The 21,102-nt window shown below is 40.6% G+C and overlaps 1 protein-coding gene across 1 annotated transcript; it reads left to right on the top strand.

Annotated features, from left to right (window-relative positions):
- The first annotated feature begins 4,137 nt into the window (after positions 1-4,137).
- Positions 4,138-20,899, top strand: LOC308078631 (myosin heavy chain, fast skeletal muscle-like). Its single transcript, XM_080419880.1, has 41 exons — positions 4,138-4,179; positions 4,301-4,519; positions 4,609-4,752; positions 4,951-5,107; positions 5,198-5,225; positions 5,317-5,425; positions 5,558-5,650; positions 5,738-5,801; positions 5,921-6,019; positions 6,104-6,207; positions 6,669-6,807; positions 7,590-7,708; positions 9,584-9,733; positions 9,827-9,997; positions 10,237-10,424; positions 11,106-11,221; positions 11,907-11,971; positions 12,307-12,394; positions 12,600-12,717; positions 12,803-12,926; positions 13,023-13,159; positions 13,314-13,569; positions 13,741-13,983; positions 14,288-14,464; positions 14,557-14,702; positions 14,787-14,877; positions 14,965-15,354; positions 16,007-16,133; positions 16,286-16,404; positions 16,504-16,700; positions 17,177-17,360; positions 17,498-17,663; positions 17,920-18,044; positions 18,501-18,809; positions 18,925-19,128; positions 19,220-19,345; positions 19,436-19,606; positions 19,697-19,801; positions 19,906-20,001; positions 20,602-20,730; positions 20,837-20,899. Exons 2-41 carry the CDS (start codon positions 4,313-4,315, stop codon positions 20,855-20,857), a joined length of 5,802 nt encoding a protein of 1,933 aa, XP_080276006.1. The 5' UTR covers positions 4,138-4,179; positions 4,301-4,312; the 3' UTR covers positions 20,858-20,899.
- Positions 20,900-21,102: the final 203 nt, after the last annotated feature.

Below are 21,102 nucleotides of genomic sequence, written 5' to 3'. Positions count from 1 at the left end.
AAGGTTGTCTTGTGTAACATCTTAAAAGCTTTAGCTAAACTAAACTTTCAAAAAAGTGTTTTTATTTTTAAACCAGTGGTGTAAAGGTTAGAGACTAGAGCCACTTGCCAGCCTGTCTCCCTTCTGTAGTGTAACCTGAGTCCTGTCATTACCCTATGAGTTGAACTCCACTTGTAAAAAAAAAAGTTATAAAATGTTGTTTAACATGGTGATGTTAGGGTTGTCTTGTGTCACATTAAGGTTTAGCTACCATAGCCTTTTAAAATATAATTTATATATATATATATTTTAAACCAGCTGTGAAAGGACTAGAAACTAGACAGTGGTACCAAACCTGTTAGACTTTCAATGTATCCTGATGTGTTAACATCTTTTAGAATCACATTCAAAGTGTTCAAACCTTTTTGTTAGGACTGTGTAATATTACTTTAGGGAATTAAAAGAGTAGCGAGTAAATGCAGCTTTAAACACAATACATAGGTTGTGTCAATGGTGCATTCTATGTCACTAGGGGGGCCACTCCCATTGGTTGAAATAATTACCCAGCATGCACTGGGGGTATTTTTAAATACTTGTTTTTCTAAAGCTGTGTATGCAGTAAAAAAAAAGTTATAAATGTTTAACATGGTGATGTTGTTAGGGTTGTATTGTGTCACATTAAGGTTTAGCTACCGTTGCTTTAAAAAAAAAAAGATTTTTATTTTAATCAAACCGTCTGTGAAAAGACTAGACTAAAGAACCACTTGCCAGCCTGTTACACTCTTAATGCACCTTGATTCCTTTGCATGTTCCCCAGTTTAACTACAAGGGAGTAAGGAATACTGTTAGAAAATAAAACCCTGCTACGGCATATGTTCTAAAGTCATTATAGGTATTAAAGTTATTATACCCTTTAAGAATAATTTATAAAAGAGTGATTTTTCTGAAATAAGACTATAATGTGCCCTAAGTCAATCAAAGTTACATTTTAAACAACCACTTGAAGCCTGTAAATCTCAAGTGACATTGTAGCAGTCAATTACACGCAAACATTTGATCAAAGAATAACAATTCTTATTCTTTAAGAATAAAACAAAACAGAAACCCCACTAGCCTTTTTGAGTGTATTCAATTATCACTGTCTAGGTTACCCAACCACATCCCCCTACACCCCCCACTCCCTTCACCTTTCAATACACGTTATCCTGTCTGGGACACACCCACTCAGACACAGTAATTGAATTAACCCCCCTCCTACTTCCTCCCCTTCCCAGCAGGGGGCGCCAAACCCACCCCTCCACTCACCCCTCCACACAGCAGGGGGGTCAGACATGTCCGGGCATGCTTGGGCACGCCCCCTAATGATGACGTCACTAAAAACAAAATGGCGGATGCTAACACAATTAGCATGTTAGCATGTTGTTAGCTTAGCATTTAGCTACCGAAGTGCCCTTTACTACTACTACGGGCCACTCCTGTAAACTTTGGAGGTACATTTTAGCCAATCAGGATGGAATATGAAAAATCGGACAGATCCCTCTTGATCACAAGTCATGACTATAGAGATAATGTGCACCAATTTGCGTGATGTTTGGTCAAAATATGTAGGAGCAATATCAAACTAGAAAAAGTGCTCCTCGGAGCACAAGTCTCCGCCAGGTCAGGTAGGTTATTATGGCCTCCTGGTGGCGCTATAATAGGCCAATGTGAAAAGGGTGCCATATCTTCTTAGGCCTTGCACGACACTGCATTCATGATTTGAGGCATTTTGTTCAAAAAATGTGGTTTGATAAATTAGACCTGCTGGTGGCGCTATAACAGGCCAATGTGCCACATTCCCACTAGGCCCACTCGGCCTAGTGGGAATGTGCGTGCAAAATTTCACGGGAATCGCACACTTCACGTTCATGATTTGAGGAATCTTGTTCAAAACGGACCTGTTATGCAAACTTTGGAAGCCAATGTTAGCCAAGTAGGATGGAATGACACATCCATCTTGATCACATGACTATAGAGATACTGTGTACCGATTTGCGTGATTTCTGGACAGAATCTGAAGGTGTTTTTAAGAGCAAAAAATTTGTTTTACAAAACTCAGCCTCCTGGTGGTGCTCTAAAAGGCATACTGCACGCACACTCTAGGGAGTGTGTTTTCCCTAGAGTGTGCACGCACACTAGGGAGTGTGCGTGCAAAGTTTCACACAGATCGGTGCAGTTATAGCTAAACTAAAGCGAGACTTTTTTATCAAGAAACGGTAAACAAAAAAAGTGTGGTCGTCACCACCAAACAAAAATCCAAAACCGCCAAAGAAAATCCAAAAATGAGTTTCACATAAGTTGGCCTCCTGGTGGCGCTATAAAAGGCAGATGTGAAAAATGCAGGGTGAAGGTTTTTCCTTGGCCTTTAGGGAGTGCGCATACAAAGTTTTACACAGATCGTGAAGAGATCACAGATCACAATTTTACGGAAATTGCACGCACGTTCATGATTTGAGGCATTTTGTTCAAAACGGAGCACTCCTGCAAACTTTGGAGGCCAATCTTAGCCAATCATGATGGAATATGAAAAATCTGAAAGACCTGTTTCGTTTAATGACTATAGAGATACTGTGTACCGAATTAAGTGATGTTTGGATGAAATCTGTAGGAGTACTGTCAAAAAAAATAGTTTTGCCAAAATCGGCCTCCTGGTGGCACTATAACAGGCCCATGTGAAAAATTTGGGGCAGAGGTTCTGCTCTGGCATCCAGGGAGAGTGTGTGCACAGTTTTGCTGCGATCAAGCCAGCGGTGCCAGAGATTAGAGTACACAGACAGAATGACACACGCACTCAGTCATATCGGAAGGACGGACGGACAGGGTGCAAAACAGGGTGCAAAACAACTCTCGCCAGGCCGAAAGAAGACAACAAATAAAGTGCCCATTACAATCAGTGCTTCAAAGTCTCAAATAATAATAATTATCAGTGCAATTCCAATCAAAAAAGTGTCCATTTGGTCAGGGCATAAGTGTGAGAAGTGAAAGTGCCCCACCCTAGGAATGTCACTAGAGGTCTTTAAAAAACTATTTATACCATGGACATAAACCACCATAAACCACACATGGACATGGACATAAACCACATGTCCATGTGGCCAAGAAGCACTATCAAGTATCATTGGAATTTATAAGGATGCTATTTGAATGGCATTTAAAGGACCTTTAAAGGCCATTCCTACTTTTACTTTCTGCATAGCATGCACTTATCAACAGATATAAGCATGCTGAGATGGTTGGCACAGACCCACCGCAGAGGAGTTCAGAGTTTCATCTGGTGGTGAGTGAGACTTCATCTGTCCTTCATAGTCCTATAAATGTGTTAGAGATGTTAGCTATTCATAGTCATAAAAATGTGTTAGAGGTGTTAACTATTCATAGTCATATAAATGTGTTAGAGATGTTAGCTATTCATAGTCATATAAATCTATTAGACATTAATTTTTAACATGACTCCGTACACAGTGCCACATAGCTACCCACATGACCCGAGACTACACACAATGAGTGGGCAGCATAATTGATTGTTATATTGTACAGATTTAAATGATTTATTTTGTGTTCTTTTATTTATAATGATATGGTTTAGGCCAGATTGGAATTTGCTTTTGTTCATTAATTTCTATTTAGACATTTCAATTATGTTATGATTATTTAAATAATAATTTTCATTGCATGTACTTTTACATCTACTAGAGTAATTATTATTATTTTAAAGTAGCAATATTTCTTTACTTGGGTACAGTTTGGCTAGTCTACCCACCTCTAAATGTAACCTTAATTCATACAATGGAATTAAAGTGTTTTAGAGAGAGCACTGCTTCTGTACTTAATAATAATAAAAAAGGATCATATGACAAAATGACTAAAATAACTTGGTGAATATAGGAATAAGCAAATAACATACACACAAACGAAAAAACTTTCGCATCATTTCATTTCAATAATATTGTAATGGATCACTCTTTTCAGATGTGGAACTAATGAGAATTTATGAAGTGGTGTGTGGCAATAATTAACATTAGGATTCATATAATCTAATTTAATTCATGATTATAAATTGTATTGAATCATTCAACTCATATTAACGTCCTCAAAATGATGTGTTTCTTTCACACTTAAGGGTTTCACACAAGGTTTCACTGCTGCTGGTAGAGGGGAAAAGTGAGTGTTCATAATCTTTCATAACCTACACTAAGCCATAACCATAAGAATAGTCCTACAATTATCAGCTCAGATCTCAAGTCAGCAAAGGCATCAACACCATCTATTTGTCTGTCTACAGAAAGCCGCCACCATGAGTACGGACGCAGAGATGGAGCAGTATGGCAAGGCCGCCATTTACCTCCGTAAGCCAGAGAAGGAGAGAATGGAGGCTCAAAGTGCGCCCTTTGATGCCAAATCTGCAGCATTTGTTACTGATGTTAAGGAGCTGTACGTCAAGTGTAAAATCCTAAGTAAGGAAGGTGCCAACGTCACCATAGAAACGCTCATTACGAAGGAGGTACGTAGGTAGAGGTGGATCTGAAATAAAATAGTGACACAATACAACTGTAATTGCAAGACATTCTAAAGTTGTGTTTTTATGCTTAGGAAAGAGTTGCAAAGGAGGCTGATGTCACCCCTATGAACCCTCCCAAGTATGACAAAATTGAGGACATGGCCATGATGACCCACCTCACTGAAGCCACTGTCCTGTATAACCTCAAAGAGCGTTATGCAGCATGGATGATCTATGTAAGGTTTTCTACATGCTGAGAACAGTACAGTATTGCACCTGTCGATAGCAAAGAAAGAAAAATACAGAGTACAAGTTATATCATCAAGTGAAAACCATAGAAAAACTAATTCAAACAAACTGATCCGTTGTCCCAGATATGTGGCATGCTCAGTGTTATGTTGTATGATGTTAATTCTCTCTCTTCTCCCCTTCAGACCTACTCTGGCTTGTTTTGTGCAACTGTGAACCCCTACAAGTGGCTCCCAGTGTACGACCAGGAGGTTGTAAATGCCTACAGAGGCAAGAAGCGTATTGAGGCTCCACCCCACATCTTCTCTGTCTCTGACAACGCTTATCAGTTCATGCTGATGGGTACGTACTAGTCAAGACAATGTAAAGAATATATAACTCTAATGGTTTTGTGCAGTATCCATGACTAAAAGTTTGCTTTACATTTTACAGATAAAGAGAACCAGTCTGTCCTGATCACGTAAGTTTCATCAAGCCCTAGACATTATAAAAGTAACATTGTGTACAAATTCACTAACTGCATTTCTCTGAATGTATGCATTTATAACCAGTGGAGAATCCGGTGCTGGAAAGACTGTGAACACCAAGCGTGTCATCCAGTACTTTGCAACAGCTAGTTCTGGTGGAGAAAAATGTGCGGCCGATAGCGGTAAAATCAAGGTATATGTACAGGTTTTTAACATTAACAAAAAAAAGTTTTTTTTAACATGAAGCATTTATATACAATATAGCAATTCAATTTAAAATAATTCTGACCAAATTTTAAATTGGGCGATGTCTAAAACATTCTAGGGGTCACTGGAGGATCAGATTATTGCAGCCAATCCCTTGCTGGAGTCCTATGGTAATGCCAAGACTATTAGGAATGACAACTCCTCTCGCTTTGTAAGTATAAATAATGACATTTTATGAGAATACCTGCAATGATTCCACAATGTAGAGGGATGCAACAAATTGTGCTATATCAAACAGGGTAAATTCATCAGAATCCATTTCGGCACAACGGGTAAACTGGCCAGTGCTGATATTGAGACATGTAAGTATGATGATAAATTATATACAGTATGCGTTCATTTGAGGATTACTTTTTGAGTTGTACAACCCATATAGATTATTATTATTATTATTATTATGAGTTATGTACAACCCATATAGATCTGCTGGAGAAGTCTAGAGTGACCTACCAGCTTTCTGCAGAGAGAGGCTACCACATCTTTTTCCAGATGATGACCAACCACAAACCTGAGATTATTGGTAAGTGGAATTACTGTTGATGCAGTGAGTACATAAATGAATGAATAAAAACACATGTTCACCCTTTTTTTTATCCCTTTTAAGAAATGTGTCTGATCAGCTCCAACCCCTACGACTTCCCGTTGATCAGCATGGGTGTGATCACTGTGGCCAGCATTAATGACAAGGAGGAGCTGGAAGCTACTGATGTTAGTGAACATATTTTAATACTTTCTAATACTCACTGTGCACTGCCGACAGTCAGTTGCTCTGCAAAATTTATTTTATAAAGCAGTGGTTGACAAGCACTTTGGAATTGTAGCAGTTGAGGTATTACATTTAGTTTGACTCGGTTCCACAGATACATATTGTGAAAATAGCCGATCTACAGTACATGTTTTCACATTCTTTACCTCTTTCTTAGATAATATTCGACAATTTGGCCAATGTTTGACAATTTGTATAGTATAGTTTGCTGATTACTTTGGACGCAGTAATGGTCTTATTTGTTTTATTTGAAATTATTTATTCCTAAATTGTCACTTTAGAAATTAGCAGATACAATGTATACACTTATACTGTATGTTGGATTGTTAACTGTTGAGTTGTACATAGTTTTAAATTATGTTTGTTAATCTTATGTTTAATCTCAATCTTTTGAATACATCAGGAGGCTATTGACATCCTGGGCTTCAACGGTGAGGAAAAACAGTTAATCTACAAGCTCACCGGTGCAGTGATGCATCATGGGGTCTTGAAGTTCAAACAGAAGCAGCGTGAAGAACAGGCAGAACCTGACGGCACGGAGGGTGAGCTGATATTTATTATTATTATTATTATTATTATTATTATTATTATTATTATCATTATTATTCATTATCACAGAGGGTGAGCTAAATCTTCAACTAAGGAAAATGTAAATGAAAATAATGCATACTTTGTCACAAGTACTGTATTTACTTATATTCAAAATGAACTAAGCTAAATATATTTCCAATAAATTTCCATTATTTTATTTATTTATATTATACTGGTTGCGGTGGCACGGTGGCGTAGTCTGTAGTGCTGTTGCCTCACAGAGCTAGAAGTTCCTGGGTTCGATTCCCGCCGGGGGCGTGCGTGTCCTCTCCTCCGTGTCATCATTGCCCATACCCTATGTGGGGTTGGCAAAAGGGCCTTTCTGTATGGAGTTGGCATGTTCTCCCCGTGTCCCCCTAGGCTAGACACCCTCACAAAAAACATGCAGTAGTCCTGGTCTCTATACTGCCTCCCCCTGGTCAGCCGGGGCCTGATGGAGGGGAAAGGAACATGTTGGAATAACGTGTTCCTTACGAGCACTACGTACTACTTAGCCCAGGTTTACAGCTTAGAAAATTGACACTGGTTTAAAAGATCGTGGGATAAAAAAGAAAAAAATATCTTATACTGTTTAGACTGATGATTATTTGGTTTACCTATGATCCTAGATTACTATCTCTATGCATTTGACGTATTACCTTGTATTTACCTTGCTTACTGTAAATCGCTCTCTGGATTAAGAGCATCAGCTAAATGCCGAAATTGTAAATGGCAAATTGTATGAACATTTCAGAGGCTGACAAGATTGGCTACCTGTTGGGTATAAACTCAGCAGAGATGCTTAAGGCGTATTGCTACCCCAGAGTGAAAGTCGGAAACGAGTATGTCACTAAGGGACAAACTGTGCCACAGGTGAGTAAATTACATTATTTCCATGTTCTGATTTCATACACACCTTATATTCTCAACACAGCATACCATAAGAACTCTAATATCTTTTTGAGTTGTGTCCAGACTGTCTAAAATCACCTTCTGTAGATAAAATGATCCTCCAACATTATTCAAATTAATTTCTATCTATTTATTTCATATATGAAGAGCATACAAAATATACCACTCTGCGGAAACTCTACAGTTCCATGCACCTCTGACATATTATTTTAACAGTATTGTTATACCTGTAAAAAAAAAATATTAAAAAAACACTACACATTGTGTATGCAACCATACAAACCCTCCTGCTCACTCAGCTAACACAGGGAAGCTGTCAGAACCTTCCCAAAACACCCGGGACAGACTCTTCTCCCTTCTGGCTTCGAAACTGTGGAACGAACTCCCCATTGCAGTTACTGTAGAACTGCAGACTCACTCCTAACTCACTCCGAAATCTGACGACTCACCTCTTCAGACTTGAATATATATATTTTTATATATATTGAATATTGAATATTTTTATTAGGCAAAAAATGTAAAACAGCACAGTTACATTTAAAATACTTTGTCTAACAGGTCCGTTCATAAAAGTCCTTGCGGACTTGTTTCCAATGAGGGCCTTGGTATTTAATTCATAGGCATATATAGTGGCACCACAGTTCAAATATCATTACAAAATAAACAGCCAAAAACAATATATAACACTATGTACAACAAAAAAAATAAAAAAGAGGGGAAAAAAAATATGTACAAGAACAGGGGGGGGGGGTCTGCTGTCTAACGGGAAAATGGTACTACCTCCACCTTTGGCCTCCTGAAAGGTGATTTTTTAAGGCTCTTTTAAATGAGCCCAGCGAACTGCATTTTTTGAGGGATGGAGTTAGACTATTCCAATCCTGGGTGGCAGTGCTGTAGAAGGAGAATTTGCCCATGTTTGATTTATGGGTGGGTGGTACCAAATTGTTGTTAACGCTCCCTCTGGTATTGTGACTGTGGGTGTCGCTAACCTTTTGGAGGTATTTACTCAGATATGCGGGAATTGGGGGCATATCGGGCAAATTTGCATTTACAATTTTGAAGGCCAGTCCCATTTTTTGTTGTTTAACCCTGTCTTCCACCCTGAGCCAGCCTAGGCTGGCAAAATGGGTGGGAGAAAGGTGGGTCATGGGCCCCAATCCGAGGAGTAGCCGAATCAGTTTGTTTTGGGAGGTTTGAAGCTTAGTCTTCAGTGACACTGAGGTGTTGGAGTACCAGGAGGTGCAAGCATAGTCAAAAAGTGGTTGAATCAGGGCCCCAGAGAGGGTCCTGAGGGCCTGAGGGTTGACAAAAGAGGAAACTCTGCCCATAAATTTGGTTCTCTGGTTTACTCTTTTGACCACCTTTGTAGCCATGCTATCACCTGTCAGGTATTTGTCAAGTACACAACCCAAATAGGTAATCTCTTCTTTGCTAGAGATAGTCATCGACTTTGACCTTGAAATCATTTACATCCATCCTAGTGTGTCCTTCCCCTAGCCTTGAAGACCTTTCAGGCTTATGCAAAGGCTTAAATGTAATTTAGATAGCATGTTATGTAGATAGATGCCAGGTTCAATTGTAGACCTGGCATCCTATAGTGTGTATAGTTTCAATGTACAGATTTTGTTTTATTATTTTTTTTATACCGTTTAGACTGATGATAGGTTCTTGGTTTACCTATGATCCTAGATTACTATTGATATGCACTTGATGTATTACCTCTTGTTTTCCTTGCTTACTGTAAATCGCTCTGGATTAAGAACGTCTGCTAAATGCCCGAATTCTGAATTGTAAATTGTGTAATTCACACCCCTACTAACGTTCCTATTCCCTTAGGTAATGAACTCAGTCGGTGCCTTGGCCAAGTCCCTCTATGAGAAGGAGTTCTTCTGGATGGTCATTAGGATCAACGAGATGCTGGACACCAAGCAGCAGAGAAACCACTACATTGGTGTGCTGGACATCGCTGGTTTTGAAATCTTTGATGTAAGTAGCATGGACTTGTTTTAAGTGGGATAATCATTATTTCTGTCACAAAAACTTTAAGAGACTGCAGGCTAATGATATTTCCACCCACAGTTCAACACCCTGGAGCAGCTGTGCATCAACTTCACCAATGAGAAACTGCAACAGTTTTTCAACCACACCATGTTTGTTCTGGAACAAGAAGAGTACAAAAAAGAAGGCATCCCCTGGGATCTCATTGACTTCGGCATGGACCTGGCTGTCTGCATTGAGCTCATTGAGAAGGTATACAATTATTATTATATTATATTAATATATTATTATATATTCTCATGGACTTGGCTGTCTGCATTGAGCTCAATGAGAAGGTATATTATTATATTATATAATTATATATTATCATGGACTTGGCTGTCTGCATTGAGCTTACTGAGAAGGTATACAATTATTTTGTGCTTTAATGGACATGATGTTAATATTGTTTTTGTTTATGGTGATTTGTCTCTTTTGTCTCCTTTACAAAGCCCTTGGGCATCTTCTCCATCCTTGAAGAGGAGTGCATGTTCCCAAAGGCTTCAGACAAAACTTTCAACGACAAGTTGCATGGCACACATCTTGGAAAGAATAAGGCCTTTGAGAAGCCCAAGCCTGCCAAAGGCAAGGGTGAGGCCCACTTCTCCCTGGTTCACTACGCTGGAACTGTGGACTACAGGTAGAGCATTAGGTGCCATACTAAGTAAAATGAAATTGTGCCCTGACTTAGGTTTTGCTACATTTACCAAGCTTTATGACTCTATGGTTTCTTCCATTTTATTTTATGCACAAGTATACCACTAAGTTGGCCATTGATGGTGACACGACACGGGAAAGCTGCCTGACAAGGCAGAGATGTGAAATGATTAGGCTGTAGAACCGCCTTTCCCAAATGCCAGAAGAGAGGCTTACGAAAATTATATTTAATTGGAATAGAAGATGTAATGTGTTACATCAGGAGCAATGGAGGGTGGACATTTGGAAAAAAAACAAAGTTAAGAAATTACGTTCAATTCAAAGAGGACTATATTACCAACCTTATGTTGCATTTAATTTAAAGAGAGGACAGAGGTTCCTCTGTGCCCAGCTAAGATCTGGTGCATTACCTCTGGCAGTTGAGGTGGGTAGATATACATGCATTCCTGAGGCGATTGTGTGTTCTTTGTGACCTGGGAGTTGTGGAGGATGAGTTTTATTTTGTTTGTCACTGTCCACTGTACAATGATGTACAGTTTGTATGTACATTTTGTGAGTGTCTTATAAGCCTGTGCAGGCTGGGCATCTTGTGGTGCAGGACACTATGATAAAAATCTATCTATCTATCTATCTATCTATCTATCTATCTATCTATCTACTACAGCATCACAGGATGGCTTGAGAAGAATAAGGACCCCCTTAACGACTCTGTCATTCAGCTGTTCCAAAAGTCTACAGTTAAACTGCTGGCTGTGTTCTATCCCCCACCTGAGCCTGAAGGTATGTTTATTAATCTCTGTTGGCACCAGTGTTTTACTCCCCCATGAATACATGTCTCAGCTCTGGCCCCGTCCATGCTGCTTTTACATGCTGTGGTGCAGCCGTTATTAAAAAAGAAGAATCTAGAACCTTCCGCTCTTTCTAATTCTAGGCCCATCTCACAGCTCCCATTTTTAGCCAAGGTTCTCGAAAAGGTACTATATCTCCAGCTTCAATCTTTTTTAATCACTCACGGCATCCACAACACCTTTCAGTCAGGTTTTAGAACAGGCCACAGCACCAAAACAGCCCTCCTCAGAGTTTTTAACAATATTCTTTTAACTCTTTGACTGCCAGATCAATAGTGTAATAGTGTGCCACTGCTGCCAGCAAAAACTGATATTTTACTGTACCTTTGACAAGTCATGGAATATTGTCTGTGACCGGCGTCCTCACGTTACGGGGTTGTCGTAGTAGAGGTCGCGATCCTCTATTCAAGAGCTACAGTATGGCCGCTTCAATGAGGCTTGTTTTGCCACAAAGCAGGAGGAACGGAGATCTAGAAGAGATATGGCCGTTTCTTTTGCTCTGTTTGAATGTTTTTTCATTTGTTCTTATTCAGCAATTTGGTTCGACCTTGGTCGTTGAAAATGTGCTATATAAATAAACTTTGATTTGATTTGATGATTCTAACAAATATAAACAGATAACACAAAGAAGGGAGGCAAGAAGAAGGGTGGTTCCATGCAGACTGTGTCTAGTGCTTTCAGGGTAAGAATATTTATTCATTATTATCCATATTATATTCCTGTAAGAATGAAGCATTATTATTATCAACATTATATCCATGTAAGAAAATAGGCACGTCTTTTCATGTTGGAATTAAACAATTTCTGTATCTTAAGTTGTGAGCTTGTAGATCAGCTATCTTTGAATGGCTGAAGCTTAAAATAGGCCTTGAGTGGTTAATGTATGATTTAGAACAATCTAAGCTGTGAAGGAACAAGTATCTAAAGTGTTCAAATAATTGCAGTGGAGGAAAAAGAACAATATTGTATGACCTTTTATTAATAATAAGCCTACTTGACTCTTTTATGTCTCAATAGGCGAACTTGGGTATGCTGATGACCAACTTGAGGAGCACTCATCCTCACTTTGTGCGTTGCCTGATTCCCAACGAGACCAAGACTCCAGGTAAACACAGAAAAATAATAATAATAAAAGTAATTTATATATATATATATATATATATATATATATATATATATATCCAGGTACATTTATTATTATTTATATTATATTATTACACAGAAAATAATAGAGGTGGTCATTTAATACAACTTTGGCCAGTGTGTAACTATTCTGTCCTAATAATAATAATGGAGCAACATCTTTACAGGTCTGATGGAGAACTTCCTGGTCATCCACCAGCTGAGGTGTAACGGTGTGCTGGAGGGCATCAGAATCTGTAGAAAGGGCTTCCCCAGCAGAATCCCATATGCTGACTTCAAGCAGAGGTATTCATTCCTTTTTCCAGCAGCTTTTAGTTCCACACCTATTAACTGGAGGCACGCAAAATGACCATGAACTTCTGCTAAACAGGTACAAAGTACTGAATGCCAGTGCATGTCCCGATGGCGCGTTCATGGACAACAAGAAAGCCTCTGAGAAGCTGCTTGGGTCCATTGACGTTCCCGTTGATGAGTACAAGTTTGGACACACCAAGGTAAACACACTGTGAACCTGGTTTAACATTATCAAGAGAGGACTAAAAGTTGATGCTACAGTTGTTCAGTTACAGTGTTTGTAACATTGTGTTCAGGTGTTCTTCAAAGCTGGTCTGCTGGGTACGCTGGAGGAGATGCGAGATGAAAAGCTGTTTGCTCTGGTCACCATGACTCAGGCTCTCGCACGAGCTTACCTCATGAGGAAGAATTTTGTTAAGATGATGGCTCAGAGGTACTTTGAAAACATAATTTATTCAATATTTAGTATCATTTGTATGTACACTTACTGTTCAATACAATTTTGTTATAGTGTCAAATCACAATAATAAAACTAATACTTCTTCCATCACCGTCCACAATCACGACACACTATTTTTTTTTCACAGAGAAGCCGTTTTCACCATCCAGTTCAACCTTCGCTCGTTCGTCAATGTGAAAAACTGGCCATGGATGAAGGTCTACTACAAGATCAAGCCTCTTCTGCAGAGCGCTGAGACTGAGAAGGAACTGGCCAACATGAAGGAGAACTACGAAAAGATGACGACTGACCTGGCTGCTGCCCTGTCCAAGAAGAAGGAACTAGAGGAGAAGCTGGTGGCTCTGATACAGGAGAAAAATAACCTCCTCACGGCAGCATCATCAGTAAGTACACTGGACATTTTACAATTCCCTCCCTCAGATCACAAAGCTGTGCTTTCTCACACTATGCTCCCTAAGAGTCTGTACCCCCCAACAAGCAAATGCAAAAGTACGTCTTGGCCAGAAAAAATGCTGACATGCTTTTGTGTTTTTTTCTTTTTCATTGACCAAAAGGGAGATGAAGCATTGAATGATGCTGAGGAGAGATGTGAGGGTCTTATTAAAAGTAAGATCCAGTTGGAGGCAAAGCTCAAAGAGACGACTGAGAGACTGGAGGACGAGGAGGAGATCAATGCTGAACTGACCGCCAAGAAAAGGAAGCTGGAGGATGAATGCTCTGAGCTGAAGAAGGACATTGATGACCTGGAGCTCACCTTGGCCAAAGTGGAGAAGGAGAAACACGCCACTGAAAACAAGGTATAGATTATGCACTCTCTGGGGTTTTATCGAGTTAGTAGTCGTTGCTGTCGGGCAGAAAATATCTCAATATTAAAACCATTTGCGTTTTGTTTTCGTAAATGAAAGCCCTACTTGATCATACTACAGCGTCACACACACACAAAAAAAAAAAGCAGATCTACAAGCTTGTGGATCGGCAACTTTTGCTATTTCTGGATGTGAATCCTGAGAAGTGACTGTTTTGGACACGTGATGGACCCGACAGAGACCAAGTGCAACAATGATCTATTCCATGACAACAAATGATGTTCTGCTTATTTAGGTGAAGAACCTGACCGAGGAGATGGCCTCTCAGGATGAGGGACTCGCTAAGCTGACCAAGGAGAAGAAGGCCCTCCAAGAGGCCCATCAGCAGACCCTGGATGACCTGCAGGCAGAGGAAGACAAAGTCAACACTCTGACCAAGGCCAAGACCAAGCTGGAGCAGCAAGTTGACGATGTGAGTTTTACCAAAGTGAATCGGATGTTTGGAACACATTATGTTTATTGTTTCACTGAATGACGATGAACAAATAATTTATCATTGTGCAGCTGGAGGGTTCTCTGGAGCAAGAGAAGAAGCTCCGCATGGACCTGGAGAGAACCAAGAGAAAGCTGGAGGGTGATCTGAAACTGGCCCAGGAATCCATCATGGACCTGGAAAATGACAAGCAGCAGTCAGAAGAGAAGATAAAGAAGTAATGTGGTCCAACAATATGAAATATCATGGAGATAAAACACAAGCAGAATGACACTAAAACATTATGTGCTGTGTTCCACAGGAAGGACTTTGAAGTAAGCCAGCTTCTGAGTAAGATTGAGGATGAACAATCTTTGGGGGCTCAATCACAGAAGAAGATCAAAGAACTCCAGGTACTTTTATATTTTGTCAAATCATTCATAATAAGTAAGAGTAAATTATTACTTTCAGATGTTAATCTAACAACATTAATTTGATAGGCTCGTATTGAAGAACTGGAGGAGGAGATCGAGGCAGAGCGTGCTGCTCGTGCCAAGGTTGAGAAGCAGAGGGCTGATCTCTCCAGGGAACTTGAGGAGATCAGTGAGAGGCTTGAGGAGGCTGGAGGAGCCACCGCTGCTCAGATCGAGATGAATAAGAAGCGTGAGGCTGAGTTCCAGAAGCTGCGTCGTGACCTTGAAGAGTCCACCCTGCAGCATGAAGCCACTGCCTCTGCTCTCCGTAAGAAACAGGCTGACAGCGTGGCTGAACTGGGTGAACAGATCGACAACCTCCAGAGAGTCAAGCAGAAACTAGAGAAGGAGAAGAGTGAATACAAGATGGAGATTGATGACCTCTCCAGCAACATGGAGGCTGTTGCTAAGGCAAAGGTATGATGGAATGCCTTTGTATAATATAATTATTCGGATAACACTTTTTTTCATTTTAATTTCACCTTTATTTATTCAGAAAGGTCAATTGAGGGCAAGCTCTCTTTTTCAATGACGCCCTGATTACAGTAAACATAGCATAACATTAAACAAAGTAAATTACAAGATAGCAGACATTTCATATATTCTAAGAATGCAAGTGCAGACAGATCTCAGAGTATTTCTCACAAACTGTTTAAAGCGATCGAGTGATATGAAATTCTCCAATTTCAAAACTGATTGTAGACAGTTCCACATGTGTGGGGCATATTAGTGAAAGGCAGTCTTAACCTTAAGCTGATAATTAGACAATTTCTTAACCACTTAAACCCCAGCGTTTTGTGGGAACGTGTCGCGGTTATTTTCAGCGAAAGCTTTCCCCACATTAACAGAAAATGAAGTGGTTAAGTAAGTTGCAGATAAAAACAGTGCAGTGCTGTTCTCTCCTCATAGCTAATGATGGCCAACCCAGTGATGAGTAAGGAAACCATCTCCAGTTATAAACAGGAGGGCTGATTGATAGACTGCATCAAGTGGCTTTACTGTTCAAATCAAAGCAATGAACCAATCAGAAAAAAAATTATGATTGAATATGTCCAATGTTCAATTACAGGGAAATCTTGAGAAGATGTGCCGCACCCTTGAGGACCAACTTAGTGAAATCAAGGCCAAGAGTGATGAGAACGTTCGCCAGATCAATGATGTTGGAGCTCAGAGAGCAAGACTGTTGACAGAGAACGGTAAATGTTCATCTTTAAGTCTACTTTGTCTACATGGTTTGTCGATGGTACTTGAGCAAATTGACCATAATTAGAGATAATGCTTTGATCAGCAGTTATCCCGGGACTTTGATGTTTGAAATGTTTGAAACAAATGTTAAATTTCTAACTAGGTGAGTTTGGTCGTCAACTGGAGGAGAAAGAAGCTCTGGTCTCTCAGCTCACCAGAGGCAAGCAGGCCTTCACCCAGCAGATTGAGGAGTTGAAGAGAGTCGTTGAAGAGGAGGTTAAGGTAAGGAACAGTTTTTCTTTAACCTTTTTTTTAGGCCTAGTTTTATATTTTTGCTCATTTCATTCAGCTCACATTATTTTGGCCATTTCCTTTTGACAGGCAAAGAATGCCCTTGCTCATGCTGTGCAATCAGCTCGCCATGACTGTGACCTTCTGAGGGAGCAGTTTGAGGAGGAACAGGAAGCCAAGGCGGAGCTGCAGCGTGGAATGTCCAAGGCCAACGCTGAGGTGTGTCAGTGGAGGAGCAAGTATGAGACTGATGCTGTCCAACGCACTGAGGAGCTGGAGGAAGCTAAGTAAGTGATCAGTGTTTTAAACCAGTGTTTCTCAAACTTTTGGGTGTCACAGACGCTCAAATTGATCTATATTTGGCCGTGGACCACCATCTGCAAAGGTTTTGTGGCAGGGACCCCCAGAAGAGAATATTTATGTTAAAACAAATTCAAAATGATTCAATATGTTTCCATATTTTTCAAAAACAAAACAGCAGAAAATAGTAGATGTACAAGCTCGCAGCATAGCACCAAGTGACGCGCAGTGAGCTTATAGATCTGCTATTTATAAATAGCCAACGTATAAATGGATAAAGTGGTTAAAACGATCTTGATGCTACATTAACTACTCTTGTTGGGGAGCTCCTGGATCCCCCCCGAAGGACCCCTGGGGGTCCCCAGACCCCACTTTGAGAACCAATGTTTTACACTGTCAGGCAGCACTCACTATTCAAAATATTGCCCATAATAATTTGATTTCATTCAACACTGATCAACAGGAAGAAGCTAGCCCAGCGTCTTCAGGAAGCTGAGGAGCAAATCGAGGCTGTGAATTCCAAGTGCGCCTCTCTGGAGAAGACCAAACAGAGACTCCAGGGTGAAGTGGAAGACCTCATGATTGATGTAGAGAGGGCCAATGGGTTGGCTGCCAACCTTGACAAGAAACAGAGGAACTTTGATAAGGTGCTTTGACATTCATTAGTTTAAAACTAAAATAATGATTGCCTCCTTAAAATGGGGTAAATGACACATTTCATTACAAATGGTGTGCAGGTCCTTAAAGTGGGGTAATGACACATTTCATTACAAATGCTGTGCAGGTCTTGGCAGAATGGAAGCAGAAGTTTGAAGAGGGCCAGGCAGAACTGGAAGGAGCTCAGAAAGAGGCTCGTTCTCTCAGCACTGAGATGTTTAAGTTGAAGAACTCCTACGAGGAGTCTCTGGACCAACTGGAGACCATGAAGCGTGAGAATAAGAACCTGCAACGTGAGTTTTTCTCTACATCATTCTTTTAACAACAGTTTTTATTTTTGCTTCAATATTTTTTGCATATTTGTTTTGAGCCAAAAGCTGGTGTTGTTAACGGGTCAAAAGGTCATCATTTTGCTTTTAAATTTATTTAAATGTTCAAGATTAATAGTGGATATACAGTAGGCTACACCAACTTTATTCAAATGCAAATACAAAATACGAATGTATGAATATGAAAGGTTCCTCAATCATTATGTTCAATCAACTGCAGAGGAGATCTCAGACCTGACTGAACAGATTGGTGAGACTGGAAAGAACATCCATGAGCTGGAGAAGTCCAAGAAACAGGTGGAGACAGAGAAGACAGAGATCCAGACAGCCCTGGAGGAAGCCGAGGTAAAACTGCAGAAGAATGCAATTGTGTGTACTGTAGTGACTGAAGTGGCTATGAGCGAGCTAGCTCGCTTAGCATTGCCTGTTGATCTATCCGGGTTCGATCCCAGCTCAGGGTGTTGTGCTATTCACTACGTTGGTGTCAGAAGTGGGATGCCTCTCCTCGTAAGAGGTTTGTGGAACATTAAGCACAAGGATGCACTTGGACTCGAACAGGGGGGTAGTGTAGTGACCCCATAGAAGTGGCCCGGCCATAACTCGACACCCTGAGCGAGCTGGCTCTCTTAGCGTTGCCTGTTGCGTGCTGGACCGGTGAGTTGGCGATCAAGTTTTGATCACAACTCAGGGCGTTGCGCTATTTGCTACAATATTTTTTTATATTATTTCTTTCAATAAGTTTTATATTCAAACGGTATAGCAGTATATGATCTTACATTTTGATCCTTTGTTACATTTAAGGGTACTCTGGAGCACGAGGAGTCCAAGATTCTTCGTGTGCAGCTGGAGCTCAACCAGATCAAGGGTGAGGTCGACAGGAAGCTGGCAGAGAAGGATGAGGAGATGGAGCAGATCAAGAGGAACAGCCAGAGGGTGATTGACTCCATGCAGAGCACTCTGGACTCTGAGGTCAGGAGCAGAAACGATGCTCTGAGGATCAAGAAGAAGATGGAGGGAGACCTGAACGAGATGGAGGTTCAGCTGAGCCACGCCAACCGCCAGGCTGCTGAGGCCCAGAAGCAGCTGAGGAACGTCCAGGCACAACTTAAGGTGCAACACATAGTAGATAGTAGACGGACACATATTCAAACAGTGGAGCTGCTCTGAAAAAGATTAGTCACATTCTGATGTTTCTCCTCACCACTTCAAATGTGAATTATTTTAGGATGCCCAACTGCACCTTGATGATGCTCTCAGAGCCCAAGAAGATCTGAAGGAGCAAGCTTCCATGGTGGAGCGTAGGAATGGCCTCATGGTTGCTGAGATTGAGGAGCTGAGAGTGGCTCTGGAACAGACAGAGAGAGGCCGCAAAGTGGCTGAGCAAGAACTGGTAGATGCTAGTGAGCGCGGTGGACTGTTGCACTCTCAGGTACGTAAGTCAATAAAACACTTCAATATTAAGAATAAAACAATGTTTACATCATGCTTACTTACATTGTTCAACTTAATCTTTATTTTAGAACACAAGCCTTTTGAACACCAAGAAGAAGCTTGAGGCTGACCTGCTCCAGGTCCAAGGCGAAGTGGATGACAGCGTTCAAGAAGCAAGGAATGCTGAGGAGAAGGCCAAGAAAGCAATCACTGATGTAAGTTAGGATGTCCTACCCTTATCTATTAGATATCCTAATGTCGTGCTTCATATAAACATACAATACAATACAAACATGACTTTCCAGGCTGCCATGATGGCCGAGGAGCTGAAGAAGGAGCAGGACACTAGCTCTCACCTGGAGAGGATGAAGAAGAACCTGGAGGTCACAGTCAAGGACCTGCAGCACCGTCTAGATGAGGCTGAGAACCTGGCTATGAAGGGAGGCAAGAAGCAGCTCCAGAAACTGGAGGGCAGGGTAAGATGTAGTTTACTTCAATACAGGTTATAGTCTATAGACAATGAAATAAGAAGAAATAACCTCAAAATGTCTAATTCAACTGTGAAGGTGCGTGAGCTGGAGGCAGAGGTTGAAGGTGCACAGAGAGGTGGAGCAGATGCTATTAAAGGTGTCCGCAAATACGAGAGGAGAGTGAAGGAGCTGACATACCAGGTACTGTATATGATGTTCACTTAAATAACCATCATCATGCCTCTGACTAAATTCATAGATTGCATGAACATGCAACTAATGTTATGAATTCACTCTGACTTTAGACTGAAGAGGACAAGAAGAATCTTGGCAGGCTTCAGGATCTGGTAGACAAACTGCAGATGAAGGTGAAGGGGTACAAGAGGCAGGCTGAAGAAGCGGTAAGACAAATATACATATTGATGAATTTTCACATGGCCATGGGCATAGTGCCGTTGTCATAGTGTAACTAAGACATAATAGGAATCAGTTATGTAAAAAAAATACGGCTGGTACTACAGTATGTGAAGATCCAACTAACAGCAGAGCATGTTTCAGTGTCCATCTCGCTGCTTTTCCACGAGCGGCACATGGAATCTCTAGATTGCTGTGCTTGTATGGCATCGGCACCACGGAGAGGCTGTGGAAGCTCTGTTACTGTAACACAGGTGCTAAAAGGAAAGGCAACCTGTTCCACAACAATGCACACATGCTGCAGACGCACGCAGGCAGTGTGTTTCAGGCAAAATGGTAGACATTTCCAAAATGGACTAGAGAAAGCATGTTGTTTCGCTCTGGGTACCGAACAAGAACACAGCCATGACCGTACCTTTCCAATGAGAACCTGTAGTCCCAAGTCACTCATGAACATGCCACATGGGCTACTGCATCATTAGCCACAACCTCACATTACAATTTCCTGAAATTGTCTTGTTTGGAATATAATTGCAAGATGCTCTTTTGAAATATTGAGGCTTTGAACCATCTCTATCATATTGTAGGAGGAAGCAGCCAACACTCACCTGTCCAAGTGCAGAAAGGTTCAGCATGAGCTGGAGGAGGCTGAAGAGCGTGCTGACATCGCTGAATCCCAGGTCAACAAGATGAGAGCTAAAACTCGCGACGCCAAGGTAAATACATGTGCAATATGAAGGTTTATAAAGATGATCATCTTTAACTACGATTTAACCAAAGATTAATGTTGAATATCTAAATGTATATTCCTATTTTTTTCAGGGAAAAGATGCTGCTGAATAAGTTCTCCAATTCAAGTCACTATAAAAAGTCATAAAATATGTCTTTTTGTATTTTTTTTGTATTCAATAAAGGCGCCAACAAAATAATTTTGCTGTTTCTTGTGTTCATTACTTCGTCAATAACTTTTTATTGTCAGGTTTGTCAGAGTATTCTGGTTCCAACTCCCACGTCTATACTATTTAGTAAACCCATTGCAAATAAATGTGTACTTAATCTTAGACGTTTTCAATACAAATCACATGATG

Source organism: Gymnoscopelus braueri, assembly GCF_963280865.1.
Source record: "Gymnoscopelus braueri genome assembly, chromosome: 22".
NCBI lineage: Eukaryota > Metazoa > Chordata > Actinopteri > Myctophiformes > Myctophidae > Gymnoscopelus > Gymnoscopelus braueri.
This window is presented reverse-complemented; position numbering and strand designations above follow the sequence as displayed.